Source organism: Sceloporus occidentalis, unplaced genomic scaffold (genome assembly GCF_023333645.1).
Source record: "Sceloporus occidentalis isolate IW3139 unplaced genomic scaffold, rSceOcc1.0.p SCAF_5, whole genome shotgun sequence".
In the NCBI taxonomy this organism is placed as follows: Eukaryota; Metazoa; Chordata; class Lepidosauria; order Squamata; family Phrynosomatidae; genus Sceloporus; species Sceloporus occidentalis.
The window spans coordinates 102528844-102544391 of record NW_028316985.1 but is presented as its reverse complement, the minus strand read 5'-3'; the positions used below and the strand labels follow the sequence as shown (position 1 = coordinate 102544391).

The 15548-nt window shown below is 43.9% G+C and overlaps 1 protein-coding gene across 9 annotated transcripts in view; it reads right to left on the bottom strand.

The window, feature by feature from the left end:
• Positions 1 to 13147, bottom strand: part of LOC149312597 (protein shisa-like-1) — a 114814-nt gene extending 101667 nt beyond the window's left edge. For all 9 annotated transcript variants that reach the window (XM_089524945.1, XM_089524950.1, XM_089524951.1 and 6 more), the window contains exon 1: positions 12951 to 13147. In XM_089524945.1, the coding sequence (XP_089381071.1) occupies positions 12951 to 13142 (192 nt within the window). In that variant the 5' untranslated portion in view covers positions 13143 to 13147. The remainder of the gene's footprint in view (positions 1 to 12950) is intronic.
• Positions 13148 to 15548: the final 2401 nt, after the last annotated feature.

Here is a 15548-nt window from a genome sequence, read left to right as displayed (position 1 = left end):
CTCCATATGCCATTTTTGTCCCACTGGCACATAAAAACTGGATCAGGTGCTCATCAGTTCCAGGTGCAGGTTTATTACCTAACCTTTGGCCCCTCCGCAATCCAATGGTTTCACTCTAATCAGCTAATGAAATTTTCCAGACAACCGACCAAAGCACAGCTGTGGTTTAACAGTGAGGATGTCCCATCAATGCACAAATGTGTATGAAGAAATACTAGCAGGATGTTAAAAACATTTTTCATCTAGTATTTGTGGAGAAGAAGATTCTTCACTCTTACCTGGAAGCTGAGCATATTTTGTAATGTTAAATTAACATTTTAATTGGTTTTACTGTATATTGGAGTGTAATTATGCTCCGAAAAGTAATTCTCTGTAAATAGTAAGTCTTTATGCAAACTTGGCTAATGCTTTCATTACCAAATTTGTTCCATTTAAAAATCGAAAAGATATTCTTCTTAAGTGCCATTACTGCAACTTCCACCAAAGCAGCAACTCTCAAACCACTCAAGGCTGATTAACTTTGACTGTTTTGGAGTGGCTGGCAAGATATCGACTGCTGGACAAACCAAAGCATTGCCATTCACTACAAAGTGGCTGTCTAAAAGCATTTTCACAGATGAAACGCAAATTGATTTGGAGCTTCTCTTGCTGTTTCTATGTAAGCATAAATGATACATGCAAGACAGGGAGAATAAGAGTGGTCATTTAAAAAACAATTGGCTGCACCTTCTAGCCAATTTAAGGTTTACATAAAATCACCAAATAACCGTTCATCCAGATAACTATCAGATAGCTAGGTAGAGGAGCTTTTATAGACTGGAAGAGTGATTGATAAAATGGAAATAGAACAGAACTTCAAAATAACTCATTTAATTAATTTTGTCATGTGGTAATTAGTTAGTCCTCCCCTCCCCCCAGTAAAACCTAAAACAATGAGTTACCGGAAGTTGAAAATAACAAGATAAATCTACTAGTTTAAGCTAGTCAAATTTATTTTTGTGCTTTCCATTCTCCCCCCAAGGCTGAATTAAAAGCAGGCACTGCTCCCATAGTACAAAGAATAAGAGATTTTACCTTTTTTATTTAAAAAAAAACCCCAAAGGTGAATTTAGGAAGATGAGGAGGAGGCTGACATGGTTCAGTTTTGGCTTGTAGAATTAAAAAGAAAGAAAAAGCCTACTGCTTGGGAGAAAAGAGTGCAGAGATCTGGAAACAGAGACCATGGAAGGCAAGCTGAGTATGTGAGAAGGAAGGCAGACCGAAGTATGTGAAAGAAAGGAGAGAAAGGAGACCAGAATAACTCTGAAATCTATGTGCTTTCCTGGTCCTGGACTAGCTGGCTTATTCTGCTTCTCCATTTCTCAGCCTGTTCCCAATACTCTTTAGTTACAATCCATCTAGGGGGTTGTTCTCACTTACGATTTACAACGATTTAAAATACACCGGTTCCGTTAAATCCGATTCAAAATAACACAGGTGTTATCCCACGTTCCAAATCGCTTGTTTTTCTTCGTTCTCAAGTACCAACTGAATCGCTGTAAATGATCCGCTTTTGTTCCTATTCAAGAATGAATCGGTGTATATATAACCCGGTTTTAGCATTATTTCGTTCGCACTCGCCTTTTTCGGCTGACAATCAAAGCACGTCATCATGACGTCACATTTCTTTGGAGTAACATACACCGATGTAGCCTGTACCTGCGTCCCCACTACCTGGCCGTTTTTAATTCGTTATAAATTTTGCGGTGGTTTTTTTTAAAAGAGCCAATCAGGAGGCGCTTATTCGTCCTCTTCTGTGTCTCCCCATATTAACTGCCATAACTCAGTGCTAGGGAATCCTGGGAATGGTAGTTTATTATGGCACCAGCACTCTCTGGCAGAGGAGGATAAATGTCTGACAAACACAACAAACACAACCATCCCATAGTTCCTCTGTAAAGAGCCTCGGTTCCGCAAATTCGCTTTGGCCGCCCCATGGGAGGAGAATCTTTGGGGAAGATTGCTCCCTGGGCTGCCTTGGGAGCCATCCCATAGTTCCTCTGGAAAGAGCCTCGGTTCCCCAGAGTCGCATATATATATATATATATATATATATATATATATATATATAATCATGTGTGTGTGCCTGCCTGTCTGTCTGTCTGTCTATCTATAGTGTGTGTGTGTGTGTGTGTTTGATAAATCGTATCAAGGAGGAGAAGGCAGTGGGTTTAAGTGGGTAGAGACTCTGGAACCAAAGCCCAGGGTTGGAAAATGGGATCAAGGAGGAGAAGGCAGTGGGTTTAAGTGGGATAGAGACACAAGACAGAAAAGGGGAAAAGAGAACAATCCCAGAGGCAAGAGGCTGCAGACCTAAGAGAGAGGAGAGAGTGAAAGCCCGAATAAAGCAAGAGCAAGAGACGTCCAGGATAGAAAGGAGGACACAATACAAAAGAGGAGAGGGCAGAAGTCTCCAGGGATAGAGATAAAGTGGAATACACACACGCACACACACACACACACACACACAAAACCATATCCAGGGTTTCCTATGTCTCCCCAGATTCCGTTTGGGAAAGAGAGAAGGAAAGGCTTTATTTCCCCCCAGATCGCTGTGCATCCAGCCTTTCTCCGTTACAAATGGTGTTCAGTGGTTCTCCTCAAACAGAGGGGAGGTTGCAATCCACCGGGGGGGGGGGGGGGAGTCTATGCAAATGGAAGAAAATGGCGCTGGCGATGCAGAAAGAGACCAAAGAGGGTGACACCCCCAGGCCAGCCCATCGCGCTCTGCTCCTTCCATCCAGTTAACCCGATTTCAGAGGCTGATCATTCCTATTTAAATACTCCGATTCCTGTCCCGAATCAAGGTGAAAAGGTAGGTTCAACCCTTCTATTTTTTTAACCCGCATTAAATGATGATAACACGGATCAAATAAAAACCCGCTTTACGATTCGATTTTAAGTGGGAACGATTGCGGGTTACTCTAGTACTGTTCTACAGTTAATTCGGTTTCCAATAGGAACGCCATTCCTTGGATTCGATTGGTAACCTGGCATAAAGGCCAGTGAGAACCAACCCTAGGATAGCTACTGTTCCTATCCCTTTCAGATATTTGTCAAGGCAACTTACAAAACTACAAAAGAAAACTTTTGATGGAGCCAATAACTAAATGGGGGAAAACATGCCCTTCTCTGTAAGTTCCATTCTGTTGAATTAAACTTCCAGCTTCCCATAATTAAGATCAACAAACTAATCCCCCCTTTCCAAAGATCACAGTCAACAAATTAATTTTAAATCTAACATTACAAGTGCTGGTTGGGAACCACAAATAGTAAAGACATAAAAAAATGTTTTGAGGCTAATGACTTCTGTGAACGTACTTGGAAGTTTCATTTGTTTTTACATTTTATCCTCCAGCTACTCCAGCTAAAAGTCCACAAAATGTAAATGTAAGAGAACTGGAAATGAATCATCATGCCCCAATCTCAGCTCACTACACAGCCATTTTGGACAGTTCATAGTATTAGGATAAGCTATGATCAAACAAACTTCACTTTCATACTTGAGACTTGCTACTCACCCCAATAAGCCAACACCTCACTAAAGGTGAATGCCTGTATGAACAGGTTCTTGCTGAAACAGTATCTCCCAAACCTTAAAAAAAGCATAGCCAAGTCATCAAGGTACTGATTAGATTGTTGAATTACTAGTTATTTACCCAAATATGCTAGGTTTTGACTACATGTTTTTACTCATCTTTAACACTAAGTTGTTAACAATTCAATGAGTAGAGTGTTTCCTGGCACAAAAGGTTGTAGGGGTAGCTTTGCCGCTGCATGTGGGTGAGTTGGCATGAATATGATATTCCAAAGGCACAGCAGCAAGGCCATATCCTTGTCAAGAAAATGAGAATCCTAGGGATCATTCACTCGTACTTTTTTGAACGAAGAGATTTGCATATCTGCACCGGTCAAGAACTGATTCAGAATTGGTTCAAAGTTCTCATTCCATTTACTGTGATGAAATCTCTCTATACCATTTTAACCCTGTTGCCATTCATATTTGCCACCATATCGATTTAAAATGGAAGCGCCTCCATTTCCGGAAATGATGCAGCGCGATCCAAATCAATTCGGTAATGTGGTCACACTACTGAAGATGCGGATTGTTGCGGCTCTTTTAAAAAGAACAAGTAAGAGGGCCACATGCAGGTTTAAGTGAGATTTTATACCTCCCCCCCCCTTCAAAAGAGAAAATGTGCTTGAAAAAACACATATTTGTCTCAATGAGAGGATGTAAGAGATATGAACAAAAGCAATATAGTGCTAAGGAGAAAGGGTGTAAATGCCACATCCCCAGCTAGTACTCACTTGACTTCTCCAAATCCTGGTCCACATGGCCCTATGGCTAGGTTTTGCCATAAGTCCACAGATGTCCCACTTTTAGCCTTCTCCACAATATTTAATTAAACATGAATGTTCTCCAAAGAATCTGGAGCAAGTAGTCAGTTTCAATGGAGAATGAAGAACCAGGACAGTGAAAAAAAAAAGTCTCCATCAACTGTACTTCTGTACAAGATGGAGAACTTCAAATATGATAAAAGTGCCACTCTCAAATGGTTACAGTGGAAGAATGCTGGGGAAATGACTGAAAGTGAACTTCAAATTGAAGAAATATACTAACCAATGATTCAAGAATTGTAAGGAATCAGAAATTTGATCATATACCTCACCCCTTCAGCACAGTTAGTATCAGCTCACAAACCTGATGAGAGCATGCTTAAAATGACACTCTTTTTTCCACACATGCATATCAACAGAGGAGGAAAGTCTCAAAAGCATATGAAGATAAAATCTACTGTGGTAGTGACTAATTCCTGGAATCTAATTCAGTAACATAATCATAGTACTATACTATGCATAATCAAAAGTAACAGCTGGGAATGTCTTTATAAACAATCCAGCGAAATGTCACTAAAACTAGTGATGGCGAGGAACCTTTCTCTTCCTCCTGCTTACATTTAGTTTATCATCCAGCCCAAAGCAGATTGCTCAGAAATTCAAAGGCTTGCTATTGTTTTTAAATTATACAAAGTTCTAGTTTTGACTCCAGTAGACTCACTGAATTTTATTGACTTAAACAAAGGGCAAACCAACCACCACAAAGTTTAAAATCACTGTTCTTGTGTTTGTGTAAAATCAGCAACATACGGATAAATTTTCATTTAACCCATTAGCATTTAACAAAAATACATCATGCATTGCAAAATACATGATCCATTTTTCTTTCTCTTCAGAGCAGGGATGGAAGACAGAGATACCTGCACGGGACAGTGCTAGGCAGAGGGGTAGGAGTTAATTTTAAAGCAGGTGATAAGGACAGCTAGCTGTATGACTATAAATATCAAGTCCAGGCAGAATGATAACCAGAACAATCTTAGGGGTCACATTGTCATGGAAACAAGTCTCCACTAATGAGCTCTCTAAGACACCAATGATTAAGAACGGCAAACACTGACTCATAATGCTAATGTACACCGAGCTTTGAAAGCCAGGGTGGGGTAGTGGTTTGAGTATGGACCAGGACACTGAGAGATCAAGATTCGGATCTCTGGTCATCCATAGAAACCCACTGGGTGACCTTGGGTGAGACATGACCTCTCAGCCTCAGAGGAAAGTAAGGACATAACCCCCCTGATAGATGAATCTTAGGGTTGCCATAAGTCAGAAATGACTTCAAGGTGCACATGCTCCACCTTTGCAACAAGCTGGCTTTTGGAAGGACATCTTGAACACTGACCACCCGACTGTGGCAAAATGATCTATGACTTCCCTTTCTGGATCTTTTTACAAAAAGATTGTATTATTGGGTGGGAATGCTTTTTGCTCATTCCCAAGGTCTGTTATTTCTATTGTTTGCAAGTTTGTTATTTCATAAAACTTAATGAAATTTAAAAAAACGAACAACACGACACCAAGCATTAAAAAAGTTGGATGTTTCAACATGATGAAGGCATGTGCCAACTTTATCCCACCTCCTCTCCACCCCAAAAGCACACAATAGTCTCCCTTACCTTTTATTCCTTGAGTTGCATCCCTAAAAGCTTCAGTTCATGTAATGAACTGGCACACATTTTTTATCCACCCCAAAAGCATACAAAGTCTCCCTTCCCTTTTATTTCTTGAGCTGCCTTCTCTCTGTCCCCAAAAGCTTCATTTCATGCAACGAACTGACACACAATTTTTATCAGTATTATTGGAGAGCTAAAAGGCTGATGCTCAGCTCCTTCTCTCTCTCTCTCTCTCTCTCTCTCTCTCTCTCTGTGTATATGTGTGTGTGTGTGTGTGTGTGTGTGTGTGTGTGTGTGTATACACACAGTATATGCCTTCATGTTGCCTGTTGATGTCTGGTGACCCCATGAATTTCATAGGTTTTCTCAGGCATGGAATAATCAGAGGTGGCTTTGCCAGTTCCTTCCTCTGAAATGTAGCCTACAGCACCTGGTGCTGTATTATGAGGGTGAGGCAAAAAAAAAAAAAAAGTCTGGAAACATAACTGGGAGAATGACTTCTCCTTTGTCGCTAACCTGCTTGCACAATTCTCATACCTAACAGAGGAGGAGGGGATGAGTTGCACTTGTGCACTCTGGGTTTGTTTGATTCATTTTGCACTACATAAGCCTTAGGAGTCCATCTCACTTTGGCCTCATCCTGGAAGAGGTGCACCACAGTTCAGGGATGTGATTTAGCCAGCAGTGGGGACCTAGTTTGACTGCTGGCCAAGAGATAGTCTAGGTAGAATTAGTTTAGGGGCCCAGCTCTACAACCAGCTGTATGAGGGTTAGGGTGCTTCTTTTCTGTAGATCATCTGCAGCATCATTTACCATCAATAAAGCTTATCGTATTAATAGCATGTGTCTGCATTCAGCACCTACAGAATCTTTAAGGAGGCCTTGAACTACACTCACTTCTGGCACAGAAGACCAACCCACTGGTTCTTTTGACCCACGATAAGAAAGATGCCTCATCTACCCCAGAATATGGCAACTGATGGCAATTATTTTTAGAACCAGCCAGATGTGGGAGAGCCATAATCAGATCTCTTGATGTTTTTAAACCTCTGAGCAGCTGCAGAAGGCTCTGACCTTCATCAAAGCAATGGCATTAGGGATGGGCAGGTTTCAGTGCTCCCCCTCATTTAATCTTCCCCCTGAAGCTATTATCAGTCCTATTGGAAAAAGAAGAAGAAGAAGAAGAATATTGCTACAGTGAACTTAACAGCAGCTTCTGGAGAGGGGGGGTGGATTTGAACTGGGGAAACTAGCAATGAAAAAATGGTCAACACTCCCCCTGAGTGCTACAGCCCCTGTACTCTCAATCCCTTAGAGAAGAGTGCAGGCAAGGAGGAGACAGTGTTCTTGAACATTGGCATTAAAGTATATTCAAATTCCAGTCTCTTTGGAGTTAGCTATCAACAAAGAAAGAAAATTTACCATCTGATGTCTCAGTGTGCTGTCTCAGGATGAAGGCACTGCCACCTGCAAGGTTATATCAGGTATTTTCCAGGTGTGTGTGTGTGTGTGTGTGTGTGTGTGTGTGTGAGAGAGAGAGACTTAGGAACAACAACCCAGTTATGAAAGCTGACTCAGGGAATAGGAAATGATGACTACTAGAGGGAACTCAGGGACTATAGGATGCCTAGAAGAGAGAGCCCTGGAGTGCGACTGGTGAAACAATAATGTTTGCTTAGCTACCAACCTCACTAGAAGTCAAAGTCTATGCATGCTTATTATATTATAATAAGTCCTGTGTGTTGAATGGGATTCACACCATAATAAGGAGTGAACAGAACAGACAGGCCAAAATAAATCTGCTTCAGGTCACTTTGGAGGTATGCTGTTTAAATAATTCATGCGTCCTAAGAGGCCAGAAGCTGCACCAAAGCCACGCTCCAGTCCTAAGGACTAGAGTGCCACTTTGGTGCAGCTTCTGGCCTCTTAGGATGCATGGATCATTTAAATAGCATCTCTCCAAAGTGACCCAAAGCAACTTTATTTCGGCCTGTCTGTTTGAGCCCAAGGACGCTCAGGATTGCAACCTGGGTAGACAGGATCTCTTAGTCTAACCTACCCATCTGGTAGGGTGGGGGTGAGAGATATGAATGACATGGGATACTGCTTAATAAGCAGCCTGATAGTTCCTGAAGGCTACTTTCCACCTTTCTCTTCCCACACATGCCTTATTTCTCCATTCAGCTGTGAATTAAATGAAATGTGACATGGAACTCTGTTTCACAACTCTAATCTTTTTTTCTTTCAGGAACAGAAAAACCCACCTTGGAGGCAGGATGAAGCACAGAGGGAAAGGGTACAAACCTTTGACTGAGTTTTTTGGGCCAGAGGGATTTGGGGCATCAAATTGGCAGCAGCAAATTGTCAACTACTTACCTTGTTGCTATTGTATTTTTTTTTTTTTAAAAAAACCTGCTAAGGATAGGAAGAGGCGTTTGAGGGATGCTATGCCTAACTGTTGCTGTTGTGTGCCTTCAGGTCCTTTCCAACATATGGCAACCCTAAGCAAGATTTGCTTTAGCGCCTTTCCCTGAGGCTATGAGCATGTGAATTGCCCAAGATCACTCAGTGGGTTTCATGGTCTGATGTCCCAAAGTAAGTTGGCTGGGACACACTATAGTACACTTTTATTTTGACAGCTCAGGGACACCATTTGCTGCTCTGCCTCAACCAACAAAATGCCATGGGCTTGCTCTGTTCATCCCAAATCCTCCCCCTCCCTCATTTTAGTTATTGGGGCCAAAACTAAAAAATTGACAGTGCCAGGAAGGCTTACCATGGACTTCCCACACTTTTTAGTTCCCTTCTCCAGCTCTTATTCCTTGCTCTAACACTTTATCCTTCTGACAGCTGCTATCTTACAGTCATTGCCCACATCATTCACATCTCTAAGGAGGCTTTATTCAGCAGGGGAAGACTAAACAAAACTAAATGTAATCCAATCGTTTGTCTTTGGGAGCTTTTAAAATTATTAGGTAGAATGCTGATCACGATCTGCGAGAGATCTCTGGATTTAGTAAAGTGGCAAGAAACTCTTACCAAAGGTTTAACAATGCCAACAAGGTTAAAAAAACAACAAAACCCTCCAAATGGAATAACTAGGAATGGATTTTTAGAGGAATGATGGTTGGTCCAGTCCTGTTTTGATCCTCAAAACAGATTCCTGGGCTCGGTATTCGTGAATTCCTACAGTTTGTCCCAGGGATTCATTGGCAGAACTTGGAAGGATTTTTAAAAGATGGATCCTGCAAACATGGCATTTGCCTATTCCGGATTTGTGTCCTCCCCCCTTGATTTGTGGATACCTCGCATGCGCGCTCATTTTTAAATTAAGCTTTACTTGTTTCAAAGTGGGTAAACTGACACAAATGAGGGTTTTCTTTTTAAATAAATAACTATAAACACATTGTTGTGATTACACCAAGATGTTTCATGTAAGTTATACTAAGATCACTTAAAGGTTTTAGGAATAACCTTAAAATAGGTCTTGTGTAACAGTGCCTTCCTCCAAAACAATCCCCCCTCCTACCTGCACCTTAAGGAAAAAGTATCTTTCACCTGAAAACAAACCCAGGCCTAGGATAGGAGCCTGGGCCACTTCTTTCTGGTGATGTGAGAAGTTTATGAACCAATTGCTTCAAAAGAAGTAAACCTGCTCTAGGCTTCTTCTTCTTTTTCACACCCCCCCCCCCTTTTATTATAAGTAAACAACGGTACACAAAATGTATCACAACAACGCTACACCCAGCTAAGTGTGTAAAGGATGACAACTGTAAGGGAGGTTTTTACATTATGTCACCTCCAAAACATTGTCGTCGTCGTGTGCCTTCATGTCATTTCTGACTTATGGCAACTCTATATATGTTTTCTTGGCAAGTTTCTTCAGAGGGGCTTTGCCACTGCCATCCTCTGAGGCTGAGAGAGTGTGACTACCCCAAGGTCACCCAGTGGGTTTCATGGCCAAGCTGAGAATCAAATCCTGGTCTCCAGAGTCATAGTTCAACACTGAAACTATTGCACCATGCTGGCTCTTTCCAAAACATTACCCCCTCCTAAATTTTACGGCACATGCATTTGTAAATCTTATTTTAAAAAGTATTAAAATGGGTGAATGTGTATTACAATTAAACTTTATGCACATTTAGGTGGGGTGTTGAGGTTTGAGGCTGGACTTGGGGTCTGGAGACCAGGGTTCGATTTTCCACTCAAACATAAAAAACCCACTGGGTGACCTTGGGCGAGTCACACTCTCTCAGCCTCAGAGGATGTCCATGGCACCCCCCCCCGAGAAACGTGTCAAGAAAACCCTAGGGTAGGGTCTTCATAGGTCCAAAAATGACTTGAAAGTATACCACACACACCACAACAGTTATGCCCTGAACAGAACCAGAAAAGCCCTTCAAGATCACCCCTGAATTTCTGACTAGAAGACTGTCCAGCTTCAAAATACCCCAAATACCCCATTTTCCAGAGGTAGACTCCATTTTCTCCCACTGTTGCCCTCTTTTCTTGTTCCCTTTCACCACCTCATTCTTCTCCCTTTCCTCCTGGGACACTTTCCTGCCAATTTACCTGGCTCCCCTTCACAGCATCCGCACTGCAGAAATAATCTGGTTTGACACCACTTTAACTACCATGGCTCCATGCTATGGAATTGTGGGATTCGTAATTTTGTGAGTTATTTAGCCTTCTCTGTCAGAGAGCTTTGGTGCTACCAATCCCAGGATTCCATCAGATGGAGCCCAGGCAGTTAAAGTGGTGTCAAACTGCATTAAGTTGGCAGTGTGACAGCAGCCAGTGATACATACAGTACAGAGATATCATGATCTGACCCAAGGCCTCTCCAGCAGTGTTAACAATAGTTCTCCAAAACATCCCAAGCATGGAAGAATGACTGGAAAAGGATCAAAATCCCAGTGGGATAAGTGGAGAAAAAAACACGAATCAACTCTGGTGCCACAACAAACCCCAAAGCCCAGAATTCCACAGCGTGGAGCCATGGCAGTTAAAGTGGTGTCAAACTGGATTATTTCTTCAGTGTGGATGCCCAGGGCTGCATCTAGGCTGGAGCACTAATGCAAGTTGACCTTGCTTTGACTGTCAAAACTCTCTCCTACAGAACTGTGGGATTTGCAGTTCGGTGAGGCACCAGAGCGCCCTAATTTGCTAAACTACCAATCCCAGGATTCTGTAGGATAGAGTCATGGCAGTTAAAGCGGCATCAAACCAGATGATTTCTGCAGTGCGGATGCCACAGGGGAAAAATAATCCAGTTTGAGATGGCTTTAACTGCCCTGGCTCAGGGCTAGGACATTCTGGGAAATGTAGTGTTTTTGAAACATTGAGCCTTCTCTGTCAGAGAGAGCTCTGGTGCCACAATAAAGTACAGTTCCCAGGATTCCTTAGCCCTAAGCCAAGGCTGTTAAAGTGGTTTCTAGAGGCAGCCAATGGGTGCAAAGCAAGCAGAGGAGGGAAGGCCAGTTGGGATCCAGCCTAATCCTCCTTTCCCAGCCCAGTCCCACCATCTCTGCCTGGATTTATGGAGTCAAATCCTAGCCCTCTATTAGGGCACATCTACACTGTAGAAATTAGGCACTTTGCCACTGCTTTCAGTGGTCTGGCTCCATCTGATAAGATCCTGGGACTGATAGTTTTGCAAGGTCTTTCACCCCCTCTGTCAAGGGGGGTGCCTCAGCAAACTACAAATCCCAGGATTGGGTAGGAGGGATCCCTGGCAGTCCAAGCTGCATTATTTCGACAGCATGGAGACATCCTTCAGGATTTGGTTCCCCTCTCAGCCATGGAAACCCACTGGGTGACCTTGGCCAAGTCACACTCTCTCAGCCTCAGGAAAAAGCAAAGGTAAACCTCCTCTGAACCAATCTGGCTAAGAAAACCCCAGGATAGGTCCACTTCTTACAGAAATGACTTGAAGGCGCACAGCAACGGTGACAAAAGGTCTTTAGCCTTCTCTGTCCAAGAGGGCTGGTGCCTTGCGAAACTACAAATCCCAAGATTGGATAGGATGGAGCCCTGGCAGTGCAAGGTGGGGTCTATTAAATGACATTATTTGTACAGCATAGATACCCCCTTTGGGCTAGACCAGGGTTCGAATCCTGGCTCACTCCTGTAAACCCACTGGGTGACCACCTCGGGCAGGTCACACTCTCTCAGCCTTAGGAGAAGGCAAAAGTCCCTCTGGAGAAATTTGCCAAGGGGGGGGGGGGAATAAAAATAAAACTGTGATGGCTTCGCCTAAGGTCGCCCGAAGTGGGAAACGACTTGAAAGGCAAACAAGAAAACAACAACAACAACAACAACAACAACAACAATAAAACACACCTTCTCAGCCCACCTTGAACTTCCAGAGCGGTAAAAATGGAAAGACCTAGTCTGGGGAATGCAAAGGGATCTGGCAAAAAGTATGTGAAGGGGTTTCGCAGGGATCTTGAAGAGGGAAAGAGGAGAGGGTGGCAGCCTTGAACCTACTTCCCCGGGTCTAGAGAGCAGGCTGGTGGGCATGGGAATAGGGTTGGGAATGAGAAGGGGCATGGGTCTGGCATGGGAATGGGATTGAGAGTAGGACTGGGATTGGGCATGGGATTGGGCATAGGACTGGGCATGGGCAATCCTATATGGGAGCCAGATTATATATGCCACTCTCCTGAACCGTTTTCACTTTTTTCCTTGGGTACGGGCATGGCATTGGCATGGGATTGGGAGTAGGATTAGCAAGGGGAAGGGGCATGCCATGGGAATGGGATTGGCACGAGAATGGGCATAGAAAAAGGGGCATGGGGGATAGGCATGGGTATGATCTTGGGAATGGGAGTGGGCACTGGCATGGGGAAGAGAGAAGGCATAAGGAAGGGCATGGGATTGGGCATGGGGCTGACCCACCTGAGAGGCAGGGGCTCCATGCCTTCCTGCTGCTGTTGCTGCTGCTGCTGCTGCTCTTCGTCCTGGACCGAGGTCCCGATCGTGGCCCTGGGCAGGGCGCCACCCTGCTGGCCTCTGCTGCTGCTGGCGATGGTGCTGCTGCTGCTGCTGCTGGTGCTGCTGCTGCTCCTTGGGGCGACGGAGGGAGCGCATCCCGCGGCCAGGCTCCGCCGCCCAGTGCTTCCACTCCCAGTCCCTCCGCCTTCCTTGGCTCCGGAATCAGAGAGAGGGAGAGGGGAGGGGAGGAAAGGGATCCCCAGCAGGAGCAAGGAAGGGAGGGAGGGAGGGAGGAGGGAAGATCCACAGTCCAAGAAAGGCACTACATCGCAGACTGGGGGGGGGGGGGGGACTCCTAAGGCTGCATCCACACTGGAGGGATAACCCGGTTTGGCACCACTTCCACTCTTGGTCTGGTTCAAAGCTATGGAATTCTTTGAGTTGGAGTTTGTTGTGGGGTGATGCCCTTTATATAAAACAACCAAATCAAGGTTTGCTTTGTGAAATATAATAATAATAATAATAATAATAATAATAATAATTTCAAACCATGGATACGGAGGGCCTGCTGTCCTGACTAGGAAGGATCTGGGTACGTTCAACCCAGACAAGGAGAAAATCAAAAGAGTGAAAAGATTTCCCATCCCTTGGGTCAAATATGGATCAGAAGATTGCAGTCAATGAAGGAGGAGGAGGAATGGCAAGGGCTGCCATGAAAGAACTAGGGAAGCTCCGAAAGTGCAAAGATGGACAACTGAGCCCTAAAGTTAGCATCATCCAAGCCATTGCGTTCCCAATGTAGGGATGGCAGAGCTGAACAGTGAAGAAAGTGGAGAGAAAGAAATCCAACCCATGTGAGATAGAATCATAGGATCGTAGCATTGGAAGAGACCACTAGGGCCATCCAGTCCAACCCCATTCTGCCATGCAGGAAATCACAATCAAAGCATCCCCGACAGATGGCCATCCAGCCTCCGTTTGAAGACCTCCAAGGAGGGAGACTCCACTACACTCCTAGGAAGTGTGTTCCACTGTCGAACAGCCCTTACTGTCATGAAGTTCCTCCTAATGTTGAGGTGGAATCTCTTTTTCTGCAGCTTGCATCCATTGCTCCGGGTCCTAGTCTCTGGAGCAGCAGAAAACAAGATGTGTTCTGAGATCGGAGGGAACGCAACATCCATGCAAGCATTCTCTGAAGATGCCAGCCACAGATGCCAGCAAAACGTCAGGAATAAACTCTTGCAAAACCTGGCCACATAGCCCGAAAAACCCCCACCAAAAACTAAAGACAGGGATAACTTGTTGGTATGTAAGGAAATATGTTGTATTAATAAACTTATTAAAAAATAAACTTAGATGCATTAAAAAAAATTCATTTGGGTTGTGATGCTGGAGAAGAGTACTAAGGACACTGTGGACAGCCAAAAAGGCAAACAAATGGTTCCTTGAACAGATCAAACCTGAACTCCCCCCACTGGAAGCCAAGATGATCCAGTTGAGGCTGCCGTACTTTGGCCACATCATGAGAAGGCATGACTCTTTAGAAAAGACAATGGAGTTTATCACACGGGAGGAACTTCTCTTAATTTCGAATGAAAAGAAAGTGGGGCCAGAATACATTCATGTGAATTCTCTAGTTCAGCGAATTTATGTGAATTCGAATTGCATTCAAACTGACTTCCCATTGCCTGAAAATAGCTTGTCATTGCCCAAAATTGCGTGTGGTAGTCTATCACGCAATAACGTTAAACCCCATTATTGCGTTTCGATTACCATTGGATTATACTTCCAATTTCCCTTGTCTGATAAACTCCAATGATGCTAGGAAAGGTCGAAGGTGCAGAAAGAGAGGAGGACCACACACCAGATGGCTAACTCAGTCATGGAGGTCACCTGCATCAATCTGCAGGAACTAAGTAGAGAAGTGGAGGATAGAGGATCTTGGAGATGTCTCATCCACATGCCTTTGGATTGCCTGTGATGTTGTTTGAGATATTCTTGTGAAATAGCATGAAATCCCATGGAAGGCCCCAGATTTTCCAATTTCCCCCGTGTCAAATAGTTGTCAAGTTGCCACGAGTCAGAGTCAATTCAAGGGCAGTTAACAACAAAAGCAAGACAAGCAATGCTAAGCTTACTTCTGAGGGGGCCGCTGAGGCCTGCTGGATCCATGGAAATTTTGTTTCAGAATTAGCAGAACTGAGAAAAGTTATTTATTTATTTATATTTTGGAGTGCAACCCACATCCGCCCCCCAGCAGCATGGCCTTCAAGGTGCCTGTCATGGCAACGTCATGATTTTTCAGAGGGTTCCCTTAGCCAAGGATTCCTCAGAGGCGGTTTTGTCAGTTCGTTCCTCTGATATTTGTGGGTGGTCTCCCATCCAAGTAGCTAATGCTGCTTAGCTTCCAAGATCAGAGGGGGATCTGGTACCTAGAATCATAGAATCATAGAGTTGGAAGAGATCACAAGGGCCATCCAGTCTAAGCCCCTGCCATGCAGGAACAATCAAAGCATCCCCAACAAATGGCCATCCAGCCTCTTTTTAAAAACCTCCAAGGAA